At 52.0% G+C, this 12,598-nt stretch overlaps 4 protein-coding genes across 4 annotated transcripts; 1 reads left to right on the top strand and 3 right to left on the bottom strand.

Moving 5' to 3' along the window:
• Positions 1–144: 144 nt before the first annotated feature.
• Positions 145–5,738, bottom strand: TRIREDRAFT_55636 (uncharacterized protein; the record flags this gene model as incomplete). The annotated part of the gene is made up of 14 exons (XM_006962061.1): positions 145–379; positions 463–843; positions 934–1,639; positions 1,709–1,824; positions 1,941–2,012; positions 2,076–2,196; positions 2,273–2,632; positions 2,689–2,851; positions 2,918–3,091; positions 3,191–3,939; positions 4,008–4,224; positions 4,321–4,645; positions 4,862–5,379; positions 5,514–5,738. The coding sequence occupies 14 exons, from the start codon at positions 5,736–5,738 to the stop codon at positions 145–147; spliced, it is 4,362 nt and encodes a 1,453-aa protein (XP_006962123.1).
• A 625-nt stretch (positions 5,739–6,363) lies between these two features.
• TRIREDRAFT_56118 (uncharacterized protein) lies at positions 6,364–6,931 on the bottom strand (the record flags this gene model as incomplete). Its single annotated transcript, XM_006962060.1, has 3 exons — positions 6,364–6,507; positions 6,634–6,701; positions 6,835–6,931. The coding sequence occupies 3 exons, from the start codon at positions 6,929–6,931 to the stop codon at positions 6,364–6,366; spliced, it is 309 nt and encodes a 102-aa protein (XP_006962122.1).
• A 685-nt stretch (positions 6,932–7,616) lies between these two features.
• TRIREDRAFT_56074 (EH-domain-containing protein) lies at positions 7,617–8,950 on the bottom strand (the record flags this gene model as incomplete). Its single annotated transcript, XM_006962059.1, has 3 exons — positions 7,617–8,338; positions 8,408–8,642; positions 8,714–8,950. 3 exons carry the CDS (start codon positions 8,948–8,950, stop codon positions 7,617–7,619), a joined length of 1,194 nt encoding a protein of 397 aa, XP_006962121.1.
• A 788-nt stretch (positions 8,951–9,738) lies between these two features.
• TRIREDRAFT_120106 (sopentenyl-diphosphate delta-isomerase-like protein) lies at positions 9,739–10,933 on the top strand. The gene is made up of 3 exons (XM_006962265.1): positions 9,739–10,005; positions 10,076–10,414; positions 10,475–10,933. Exons 1-3 carry the CDS (start codon positions 9,804–9,806, stop codon positions 10,708–10,710), a joined length of 777 nt encoding a protein of 258 aa, XP_006962327.1. The 5' UTR covers positions 9,739–9,803; the 3' UTR covers positions 10,711–10,933.
• Positions 10,934–12,598: the final 1,665 nt, after the last annotated feature.

Genomic DNA, 12,598 nt, shown 5'->3' with positions numbered 1-12,598 from the left:
AGCTAGTAGAGCGAGCAGCATGAGATCACACTTTTTATGAGTATGGCGGCATATCTCTTCGTATATCAAGGTCGAAAGCCGTCCCGATAACAGACTATAGCTTAAAAACGTCTTCTTCGCCTGGGACAAACACAGTTTGTTTCTTCACTTAAGCCCTCCGCGGCCATTGGCCTCCCAAAGAGCCTTGAACTTGCCATTGCCAGCTGACTGCAGCAGTTCTCGTGGCGATCCAACCTCGACAACGCGACCCTTGTCCATGACCACGACGCGATCAAAATCGAGGATGGTGTCCAAATGATGGGCGATCGAAATGACGGTATGGGATTGGAAGTGGGTGTTGACTATCGTACGGACCATTTGCTCTGTTTCTTGATCCAAACTGTCCATTTCTCTCTCATTAGCGACATGGCATTCGGGCATGGTATTTGTATAGTATTGTGGTGGAGATTCTGTGTGCTTTACCTGCTGCTGGCTTCGTCCAAGAGCACGACTTTCCCACAACTTTTCTTCAAGACGGCTCTCGCGAGGAAGAACAACTGTTTCTGTCCATGGCTCAGCATGTCCTCTTCGAAAGTAGCGTTGAGACCGCCCCTGGAGTCGATGGCGGTCCAGAGCTTGACTGCATGGAGAGCAGCGATGATGGCTTCCTCGGTGTAGGAGTCTGATGGATCGATGTTTTGGCGGATGGTTCCCGGGAGCACGAATTGGTCTTGAGTAACGGTGATGAGGCGAGAGCGAATGGTTTCGCGGGAGATGGTATCCAGTGGGATGGAGTCGATGGTGAGTGTTCCGGAGGATGGGTTGAGCAGACGGAGGAGGGCTAGCAGGAGAGATGACTTGCCACTAGAAAACAAGATGCATATATCAATGATTAGACGCAGAGCTCACGCGTTGAATCAAACATTGAAGGGAGGTCAAAAAATCGAGACTTACCTGCCTGTGCGCCCGCAAATGCCGACTTTTTCGCCGGGCTTCAAGTCCAGGGTAACGCCATCCAGAGCCTTGATGCCACCACTCTCGTCATACGATGCCTCCAGATCCCGAATGACAATGTGTCCGTTATCCGGCCAATGAGCAGGAACATCTCGATCCTCGCCCGGAAGACTCTCGTCGGGAGTTTCCTCAGCGAACTGCTTGATGCGAGCCACAGCCCCAATTGAAGTCTCAATCGAAGTCCAAAACTGAATAAGCATATTCAGCGTCTCGCTCATGGAAATAAGTTGAACGAGCGACACGCCTGTAAGTCCCACCGACACAGAACCCCGGAGCTTGACGGAAAACCCGACAATAAGAAGCGCCAACGCGGTAGTGGTGAGGTCCAAGACGAGGACGAGCCATCGCTGGACCATGATGAGCAGGTAAAACGGCTTCTGCGACCGGTCGACGAGCTGGTGGTTCTTGAGAACGGCCTGCTTCTGCCATCCGAACGCGCGGATGGTGGAAATTCCCGCCAGCGTCTCCATGAATTGCGTGTATACGGGGGCTTTTTCCTCGAGATCGAGGAGACGGAGCTGGCGCGAGGTGCGGAGGTAGCCGCGCTGAAGGAAGTAGTATAGGGCGGCGAGGAAGGGGAAGCTGATGGCGACGTAGTAGGATGAGGCGGCGAGGAGGCCTGCTCTGGCGAGGACACCGAAGAAGCCTGTACTCGATGAATCCCCGAGTTAGCCTAGTAGACAGGAGGAGAAGGTGTAAGTGAATGGGTACTGACTTGCTATTGTGACCACGAGGGCGAGAGGGAGGTTTCTGTCCAGAATACCAATGTCTTGAGAGAACCTGGGGCATATGTGAGTGAGCAGGAGCTTATAAAAGGGGGGTAATCTGCTGCTTGCCTTGTGGTGATGGCTCCTAGATCGGTTGTTGTGAAAAGAGACAGTGGTGCACTAGAGTCAATGAGTACGAGGTGTACAAGTACACGTATGTGGCATTGGAGGTGTCCTCACTTGACAACGGCTGATAATAATCTTTGGTGAAGGGATATTCCAGACTTTGCTGCGACAATGACGAGAACGAACCTGTTTCTGTCAGCATCAAAAGCATATCTCGACTGGATCACAAAGGAGAAATGCTTCACTTACCAAATAAGCAGAGCAAACCAGAGGACGCCCATAATCTGTAAAGCAGCATAAACTCCCAAATAGTAACCTGAGTTGTCATTTCCTTGGCCGTTTGATTCTGTCCAGAACTTGAGCCAAACAGCTGCTCAGTGCGTTAGTTTATCAACTGATCTAAGGGAAAACGCAACTATATGAGCTGAGCCGAGATCTGAACTTACTCGGAAAGCTCTGGAGAAAAGCCCAAACAATCTCGATACCGAGCAGGATGACAAGAAAGACCTTTCCAATGCTGCCAAAGTAATACTTGTAGACTGTCGAGTCTCCGAGTTGTCTGCGCTTGTCCTCCTTGATCTCGACCTGTTTGGCCTTGTATTCCACTTTCGGTGCGGTATCACTGTCTCTAGATTCCGAGGAGATCTCATCTTGGCCTGCGTCGGAATTTTCGACAAGGGTTTTACTGGCTACTAGAGTCTGAATGTATCCGCCCGCGGCTTGTAACTGTGCGAGGGATCCTTGCTCCGTGATTTTCCCATCATGGCCCAGGGCTATGATGAGATCTGCTGACGCAAGGAACTCGACTTGACCAAAGTGTTAGTATATTCTATAGGTGGCTTTGCGGCAAGGAGAAACATACCAGTCTGGGTAGCAAGAACAATCGTGGTTTCCCATTGTCTGAACAGTCCCGTTGAGGAGAATAGGTTCTTGAAGACTCGCTGTGAGGTGGCATTATCCAGTCCGCTGAAGATGTCATCAAACAAGGCGATACGCGGTTGAGAGTACACAGCCCTCGCCAGAGCCTACCCATAGAATGAGATGCAATTAGCTGCTCTGATTCGATGTATGCGAGGAATGGAAAGACTCACAACACGCTGCTTCTGGCCACCGCTGAGAGCGAGCCCCTTGCTGCCAACGACAGTCAAGTCGCCTTGAGGGAGCTGCCTCAAATCTTCCTCAAGTTCACACGCTTTGACTGTTTGGTCGTACAAGGCCTGGTTAAAGTGAGAGTATCCGATAATGTTGTCCCGAATTGATTGGTTCTAAGTAATAGACTCAGCTTACACTAACCTTCCATGTAAAGGGAAAATAAAGGGGAAGGAAAAAAAAAACAAATGGAAGACAACAAATTCAGCACTCACTAGTATCCAAGGGGTCTGCTCACACCAGGAAAGACGGCTGCTGGACAAGTACACCTTTCCACTGGAGTGAGGAACTTCTCCCAAGAGGCCTTTGAGCAACGTCGTCTTGCCAGATGCCACGGGCCCAATGAGGAGCGCAAATTGGCCGCGGCTGAGAGAGAAGCTAATGTTGCTCAAAGTCTGAAGCTCTGGTGACCAGGAAAACGTAGCGTTCTCAAGGTCAATGGCAGCGGTATCAGTATGCGCAATACTCGGGGAAGAAGAAGCGCGAGTGCTGAGAGGTCTCAGAGTCTGGAGCTCTATCAAACCAGCTTCTCCCCCAGGAGCAGCAGACGGGCCGAGCACATCAGTCCCTTCCACAGTCCGATACTCTTCTCTCGTACCCTTGACGAGAAAGGCCTGGATACGACCAAACGCACCAAACGCAGCACTCAGGTCAAGCACCACCTCAAATACCCAAAACAACGGCTGCGCAAGCAGCGTAATCAGCGAAAGCGCAGCAAACATTCGCGTAGCATCCAGCACTTGGCCCGTCGCCGCCGTGATGCCCTGGAACATGGCAAAGGCCAAGACTGGGGAGAGTAGCAGCGGTATCTGGGCCACGGACGAGGTTACTGCTCCCACGACGCGGAAGGGCTTGGAGGCGGAGATTTCTTGGGCTCGTAGAGAGGCAATGGTTGCGGAGAGGTGCTTTGAGAGACCGGACATTTTGATGCTTTTGATGTGGCCGATCATGGCAGAGGTTATTCCTTGTATATGATGAGCTGGGCTTGAGATATAAAGGGGGGGAGTGAGAATGACAGCATGTATGACTTACCGACTCGCTTCTGTGTCTTCTCAAGCCAACCAACCTGATACTTGCCCGCCAGCGGCGAAACAAATAGGGTGGCTAACAGTGAAAGAACAGAGACAATGATGGGTCCCGCGGCGGCATATCCAATCTGCTTGCTCAGGAGCCATGTCGCAACGCCAATCTGGAGGATATTTGCCCAAAACTCGTGGATTTCTCTCATAGCACGGCCAATGACATCCACCTATAGGACGACAGGATGAGTCATATGTCAGTAAAGCATCTTGAAGGGGTATAAGGAGAAAGAAGAGGAGAGAGTATGTGTAGGGACTCGACTTACATCAGAAGACATAAGAGTCAACGCAGCAGAATCATCAGCCGCAACAACGCTCACATCCGTAACTCTCGCAAACACAGCCGAAACAAGAACACCCCTGAGCATTGTCACGCACCGCCCATTCTGATGCCAGTAGAGCGCCTGCGTCGCCGCAATGCCCAGGTACACGAGGCCATAGGCCCCGACGAGCCCGTAGCCAATGTTGACCGGCTGCGTCTCGTCGTTGAGGAAGCCGAGGAAGCGCGTCAGAACCAGGGGCTGGCAGATGGTAAAGGCAAGGAGGGCCAGCCGCGGTACAATGACGGAGATGAGAGCAGAGCGGAGGGTGCTGATGCAGCAGAGGATGAGGCGATGTTTGCTCGCCTGGGTAGAGGGAGATGCTGGATAGAAGATGGGAAATGTACAAGTTAGTAAAGGCGTAACCGACGAGGCTCGACAAGTTACAGCTCGATGAGCTTTCTACAAGGTTTTAATTTATGTCTTATGGTTGGTATTGTATTTGCTTTTACGACTATCTAATAAGGGGGTTTGAAGGGGGAAGCACCAACCTTTTTGCCAGTGCCACCAGAACCTCTCGTTCAGTCCTGAAGCGCCCATCTTCTCGTCCAGAGGAAACAAGTCGGACGGCTGAAGCAAACGCTTGAATCCGGTCCGAAGCAGCGGAGCCACCCAAGCGAAGACGGCGCGGTTATATAGACCGGACGTCTCCTCAGGAGCCAAAGCCTGCCGGCCTGCAACATGGCCCGACTTTTCTCTCGCCTCGAGCACGAGCAGCGCCATCTTGAGACCAAAGGAAGCCGTGAGAACAGCTTGGATGGCCGTGCTGACGGCTGCCCTGGAGAGGGAGAGCCACACGGTTCGTAAGACGGCAGCATCGAGCAGGAGGGATACGAGCAGAAAGACATTCAGCAGCGACGAGGGGCCGAGGGACCGGGCATGTTCATGATACGAGAGGGCACAGGACATGAGACTTGAGGCAAAGGAGACACTTGCAGCAGCGACAGAGACGCCGTTCAGACGCGCTGGACCATCGTGAGTTGCCCAGAGGGCGATCAAGGCCAGCTGAAGAGCTGCGAGGCAAGCTGTGACAGACTGTGATCATAAGGGGAGAAGATGGTGGTTTGTCAATTCTCATGTTTTGGGCCCTTGATTATGGTGGCCGTTTGCATGGGCGGGAGCCAAGGAGAACAGCTTACCAATTTGATCGCACGCGATACATTGTCAGTGACCTTGACCGACGCCTTTCGCAGCTTCAAGAGTCGCAGCGGTGCCACGAGGAGGAGCAGTGACGCGGGAAGAAGGACAAAGATGGACTGCTCGAAGAGCAGGGTAAAGTCGAAGCCATCACGGCAGGCCGCATCGACAACAGGGCCGAACGACGCGTCTGCAGTGGCAGCACAAAGGGGGGCTGATATGTTCATGACGTGCAAACAACTATCTGATACGAGGATGAAGCAACTCAGACCAAGTGAAGAGGAGAGGGGTGGAAGCAAGGGAGACGGGAGAGGATGAGAGACGACTTATGTATGAGGAGCGGTTTAGGCTCCTAAGGGGGGACCGAAGGATTTGCTGGCTAATATTGCATAACGTTGGTCCTGCTCCTACTCCGCATGGGGAAGGAGGCAGGACCTTTTGTCGAGGCATGCTTTACTATCCCTGCCATTGGCGATGGCTTCAGTCCTCGGTCAGAAGAAGCCTATCACATGTTGATTTTACGTATATCCCCTCGGTAGGCGTATAGCAGAAGCCATCAGAAGTGTTTATACCCCAACCTTACACTTACTGCAATAGAACCGCAGCAATAGCAGGACCAAAGCTCTCGACAGTAGCCTCAGCAAGGCCATCATACATCATCACAGACCCGTTCAAAGGCAAGACAAATCTTCTCTTTGATAGTTTGTTTGTTTGTGTATTCATCGTCATGCTGTACGGCATTCTATGCCAGGCAAAGCATCTCTAGGTAGGCAACAACATGTATAACCCCCCTCTTGCAAGCAGCACAAACTGCCTCCGACGTCTACCTCAGGTATATATAGATGGCCCCATTTACTCGGGAGTCTTGTTGGGGTCAAACTCGTACTTGGTCTTGAGCTCCTCGACGAGCTCGACGTACTTTTGCTGCGCAACGGCGGGCTCGGTAATGCCCTCCTCCTCGTAGGCGGCCTCCCAGGCCTTCCACTTGGCGCGGGCCTATAGCGGACAGATTAACGTCAGCGTCGTGGACAGCGATAGACAAAGGGTCGCGAAGGATGATAAGGGAGGGGAGGGGTCAAGAAAAGGAGGATCCTGGCGCTTAGAATCGACGTGATTGCGTACCTCGAAAGAGAATCGTGAAGGCTCGTCAGACTTCTTGAACTCGAAGCCCTTGCCAATCTTGAAGAGAGCTACAACAGACAAGTATCAGCATCTTTCGCGCATTCTCAATTTAGCTTGTCAAGAGCACCGAGCCTGCTCTTCAACCTCTCCCACCCAGAGCACGTCGTCATTGCTTCCCAGGAGAAAAGGGCCGTCGCATACCGTAGAGGCGCAGAAGCTCCTCGTTGTTGGGCTTCTTGGTCAACTGCTTGACCTCAACCAGCGCCTTGCTGAACTCGGGAGACTCGGGGGCGGACATGATGACTTGTCGATGTTGTTCTGAATATGTCAGGTATTTAGGTAGGTATGGTAGAAGAAAGGGAGGAGGGAAAGAAAAGCTTCATACCTACAAGTACTACAAACTGCCTAGTAATAAGCTCGCTGGTCTCGGCCGGCGGGGTAACGCCTAAAGCTGAAGCTAAGTCGGGGCAATAGCAACTGGACTTGGTTTACCACTGGCTACCTACTTTTAGGTACTAAAGGGGGGGGCAAGTCAAAGGCCGAAAAGGAGGGGCAAATGACGAACATGAACGCTTTGTTGGGATCGTGCGATTGGCTTGTTGAGGGTCACGTACAGGAGGTCACAATCACATGTTGGAGGCAGATGCCGAGTAGGGTATCTCTCTATTCTGTCCTTCATACAGCTTGACGCAACGTTGTCAAACAGGCAGTAATGTTATAGTCTATCAGGTTCAATATTCAGGATCAAAAGAAAAAGACAAAGCACCATGAGGCAAAGAGACGGCCAATCCGAATATGTCAGCCGTCAGCCTCCCTCCCCCCCCCTCGTAAGCAGTGACATGGGACCAACTTCACCTCCATTACAACTTCATCTATCAATAAGTGTACAATTTATATACCGAAAACCACCATCAACCCAATCTTGCATCTGATTCAAGCGTGAAAAAGTCACCCAAGATTCCCTCCTAGATCCCCACCACTGCTCAGCTCCGCTTCTCCTCCTCAATCTCCCTCCGCAGCTGCTCCAGAACCTGTTCTCGGGACCTCAAGTGCGCCTCCAGGCCGTCCACCTGTTCACGGACAGTCTCCAAGTCGGCCGATATGCTCTTCAAGTTACCGCCAACGGCACTCTTGCCCTTGCCCTCTTCCAAGTCCCTCAACTCCCGTCTCTTGTAGTCCAGAAGCTGATCCAGCTCCCTCTTGACGAGTGCCGGCTTGGAATCGCGCTTCCCGCCCTTCTTCCTCTCGGCAATCTCCTCAACCTTTCTAATTTTCTCTTCCAAATCCTGCAGCTGGCGCTTAAGCCGGACCTCCTCCCAATCCTCCGTCTTCTCCGTCGAAAAGTCGGTGCCCGCTGTCTTGAAGCCGCTGCGCCCCAGTCGTGTCAGGTATTGATCGCCAAACTTTGCCTTGCGGCCCGTCGATGTAGTGTCATCCGCCTTGGTTGCCCACCGTGACGACACACCACCCCTTTGGTTGTCAACCTGGTAATCGATCTGGTTGCGCTCGAAGCTTGATCGTAAGGAGGCAGGAACTGTTCGGGGGATCCGGTAGCCTTCATGTCGGTTGTTGAGAATGTGAAGGAACGCAAGACATGCGTCTTTGTTGATGCTTGGTGAGGCCGATGGGTTAATCAGGTTCCAGGCAGATCGGATGTCCGTGTCGGGGACGTCCAGCGACTCGTAAAGGTCCTCGAGGGCCGAGACTATTTGCATGGTCAGCGTCTACCGGCCATCTCAATTGAAAGTCCGAACAGGGCAAGAGGGAGTCTAACATGATACTTCTCCCCGCATGTCCCGGCTCTCCTGATAGATCTGCTCGTACTTGGCCTTGTCCTCAGGCTTCATATACCACTCAAATCCATCCTTCAAGCCGGGCGTGTCGTCCTCATCCTCGACTTGCTCGAACTGTGGCTGCTTCCCTGTGATGGCTTTGGTCGCCTGCACCAGATGGGCTTTGGACTCGGGGATCATCCAGTCAGGGAGCGTCTTCGGTACGTCGGCAAACTCCTGGCGCGCGCGAACAAGGCCGTCAGTAACTGGTGACGCGTCTGCTGTTACCTGCAGCATTTGTAGCTTACCCCGTTGAGAATGTCAAAGATGAGTCGCATGGCGACGCAAAACTCCTCAAAGTCGAGGTTTCCATCATTGTCCACATCGGCCAGATCCCAGACCTTCTCTAGCTGATCATCGCGAAGACCACTGTTCTTGAGGACGGGCGCGGCTTGGTCGCCAGTCAGGAACTGTCCGCCGCCTGTCCTGTCCACAAAGATATTCCAGTATGTTTCGATTTCCTTCTGCTCGATTTTGGGAGGCATCGTTGACAGAGCTCGGCTTGTGCGGCTTCGGGGTCGGGAGAGATTGATTCGTCAACGGGGGGGGGTTCAGCCCAGGGGAACCAAGGTATCGTTTGGTCGCAAATGAGAGGCGAAAAGACAATCGCAGGCTCCTCAACACCACGCAAGAAGATCGCGAATCGCAAAGACGGCCGCAAGAGACGGAAGGGAGCAAACGGGGTGTCAGGACAAGGAGTGACGAAGCTCTGGTGCTGCTAACGAGTGCTAGAGGGAATGCAGTGCAGCCAAGGCGCTGGAGATGCCAAGAGGGTACGGAGACCAATGTACAAGTACTTTGTACCTGAACGGGGCGCATGTGCCTGAGCCCGAATTGGCGGAGTCTAGCGCCCCGCTTGAGCGATATGATTCTGAGTGCCATACATGCATTATATCGAATATGCCTTTTCAATCATGGGAGCAATGAAAACGTACTTCACACAAGGAATGGAACTCGGACGAGTCTCGTAGCTCAGTGGTTACTGTACTTAGCAAGCTGAGAACTTGAAGCGGATATTAACCAGAGGAAACAATATCATCGTCCCGTGCCCAACAACAAGACGCAGTTCGACTTGAGGCTTAGCGTTATAACGAGCAATTCCAATCGAGCCAATCGTATTCGCTCACCACAGCCGGCCCCACAAGGTGCCAAGGGGTCCCGATAGAGGGTCTTTTCCCAGCTGGGCCATAATTTCATCGCATATTTAAACCTTGATGCCCATCGCCACCGACAAAAAGGCTGAAGCACTCATTTTCCTTTCCAATTGCGAGGCGTTCTGATTAGCTGGTCGGAGTCATTCTTTGCATTTTTCCAACCTCGTAACACAAAGGAGCAGCCATGTCGACGACGACGGTGACCGCAACCACCACTCAGGCGCAGCCGATCACGGCCGAGACCATCCTCCGCCTCTTCCCCGACATCGACACCACCAGCGAGGCGCTGTCTGGCCACGATGAGGAGCAGATCCGCCTGATGGACGAGGTGTGCATTGTCACGGACGAGAACGATGCGCCAATTGGCACTGCCAGCAAGAAGATTTGTACGGAGCCTTCTCCCTTCCTGATGACTGTCCATCCTGTCCTTTGTCGGAACTAACAGATCCCGCGTAGGCCACCTGATGACCAACATCGACAAGGGCCTCCTGCACCGCGCCTTTTCAGTCTTCCTCTTCAACGACAAGAACGAGCTGCTCCTCCAGCAGCGCGCCTCGGAAAAGATCACCTTCCCCGACATGTGGACCAACACCTGCTGCTCCCACCCTCTGAGCATTCCCACCGAGACCGGCGCCAACCTGGTTGACTCCATTGCTGGAGCGAAGCGAGCGGCTCAGCGCAAGTTGGAACACGAGCTGGGCATCAAGCCGGAGCAGGTTCCCTTTGAAGACTTTCACTTCCTGACTCGAATCCACTACAAGGCTCCCAGCGACGGCAAATGGGGCGAGCATGAGAGTATGATTCATCCACCAGGCTTTCATGGGTGTTATTTTTGAGCTAATCTTGGGAAAATAGTCGACTACATCCTCTTCATCAAGGCCAACGTCGACGTCAACCCCAACCCCAACGAAGTCCAGGCCACCCAGTACGTTACCGCCGACGGCCTGAAGAAGCTCTTTGAGGACCCCAGCCTCAAGTTCACTCCCTGGTTCAAGCTCATTTGCAACTCAATGCTCTTTGAGTGGTGGGGGAGCCTTGATTCCGGCCTGGAAAAGTACACAAACGAGCAGGAGATTCGACGAATGCTGTAATTGGGGCTCTATACGAATACGACGGGATGTAATACGAATAAGCGGGCGAAATAGACAACTCCTTTGCGAGGGCTATATAATGATGGGAGATGCTGCATGTCAGGCCGCCGAGGCTGCACAGCCGATGTGACGGCCATTTTTTCCGCAAGTTACGATGATTGTTAGATGTCCTAGAAGAAGAGTAGAATTTAGATACCAAAATGCGATGATCAAGATGCTATGGAACCGGCATAATGTCACTCTCATTCTCGGAACTCGCGTACTCCATTGTCTGGAGCTATCAGCAACAGATAGTCTGCCCAGAATTGAAATGGATTCTGCTTCCGATTCTAGACGGGACATTGTCGACGTCAAATTTCTTACGGCATACCTCAAATCGATTAGGTTGCCGAGCAATCCTTCATGTATCCATGCACTCTAGTAGCTGTCTAATGGTTAGAAGCTCAACGCACGGGACAATGTGCAACGTGAACCATGTATCATATATGAAAGAAGGCAGAAATATGGCGCTTAGGAGAGGAATAGCATTTTCTGCTCACTGCATGAGAGAAACAACATCGGACGAAATGTGTTGGACGTGCTCGCAGTTGGGGTCGTACTCGTATACGGATTCGCATAGTATACTGAACAGCGAAAGGAGTGAATTGTCTTGCAGCTCTGGTCGTAAAAATTTGAGGCTTCGAGGAAAGGAAGAATCAATGCCAAAATCGACAAAAGGCAGATGAAATGATGCTGGATTGTGAGCATACGTAGTGAGGTGTCAAGTAATGAATGTTTTGTCGCCTTATACACGTACCTTCAGGTATCCAGTATCCATGAGCGACATCCGCTTACATCGCCGTGCTACCTATTTCGTACTAGAAGCCGAGATGAGTGCGCAATGAAGGAGATCAAGTTCATCCCCTTTGCCTTAAGAATTAGGAACAACAGAGCTCTTCCCAAGTCATGTAATCAAAGCTTTCCTTTTTACGATCATCATACTTTCACGCGACTGTATACAACTTCTAGTGACGCACACTTTCGGCGAAGAGTGAGGGGCGCATGCAAATATCTATAAGTAAACTCATTCACATGCTGATCGCCTTGAAGCATCACATCTCACCTTGCAGCAACCATACCCTCCATCGGCCATTCCCGCAACACTAATTAATAACAGAAACACCATTGATTGCTTGCCCTCTCTCACCTATTATGCACGCTTTACGACTACCTAGGTAATACATAGAGGATATAAATTCGAACAACGTAAGTACAGTATGTATATATTGTATGGAAGCTGCCGGTCACGAACCCTCAACCCTCCCTTGGAGCCTCGACCCTTCATCCCCCGCGCAAGGGAGAGCACCCTGTCTTATCACTTGTCACTTGGCGAATGGCCAATATTGCCCACTGTTGACTGCACATGCACGAAGGCGTTGCACATGATGATAATGGAGAGATAAGGGAAACGTGATCCGAGTTGCACCCGTCAGCCTCTCGGCTTATGCCACGTTTTTTTCCCCCTCGCTCGGAGGCGCCCAGTCGTTTGTAGATGGCAGCCCAACCAGGCCATTTCCATCCATGTGTCTTCCCCCACGTTTTGACGAGTCTATGAGGCTTTGCGGAATACTGTTTCTGGACTCTTTATTTTACTTGACCATTATTCAGTAAACACTACAATCAATTCTTGAATCGACATGATCATAGCGACTGTGTGTTTCCTCGAGGCAGGCTATCAAACATTGACGATACCGGCCCGCGCCATCAGCCTCAGCGTTCTCCATCTCCAACCTCCAACGGCATCAGTCATCAGTCAACCGGGGCGCCCTCCATGAATCAATCAGTCCTAGTGGGCCATATTTCCTGGGGGAGGCTCCAGGTCGAGCGCCCTTGGCGCCGGGACCCGCCG

This window comes from Trichoderma reesei, assembly GCF_000167675.1.
Source record: "Trichoderma reesei QM6a unplaced genomic scaffold TRIREscaffold_2, whole genome shotgun sequence".
Classification (NCBI taxonomy): Eukaryota; Fungi; Ascomycota; class Sordariomycetes; order Hypocreales; family Hypocreaceae; genus Trichoderma; species Trichoderma reesei.
This window is presented reverse-complemented; position numbering and strand designations above follow the sequence as displayed.

What these genes read in the sequence shown, in the direction of transcription:
- TRIREDRAFT_120106 (XM_006962265.1), top strand. Translation starts at nt 9,804, where the DNA reads ATGTCGACGACGACGGTGACCGCAACCACCACTCAGGCGCAGCCGATC. An exon ending in CACTGCCAGCAAGAAGATTT is followed by an intron (nt 10,006 to 10,075) that starts GTACGGAGCCTT and finishes GATCCCGCGTAG; the next exon opens with GCCACCTGATGACCAACATC. An exon ending in CAAATGGGGCGAGCATGAGA is followed by an intron (nt 10,415 to 10,474) that starts GTATGATTCATC and finishes TTGGGAAAATAG; the next exon opens with TCGACTACATCCTCTTCATC.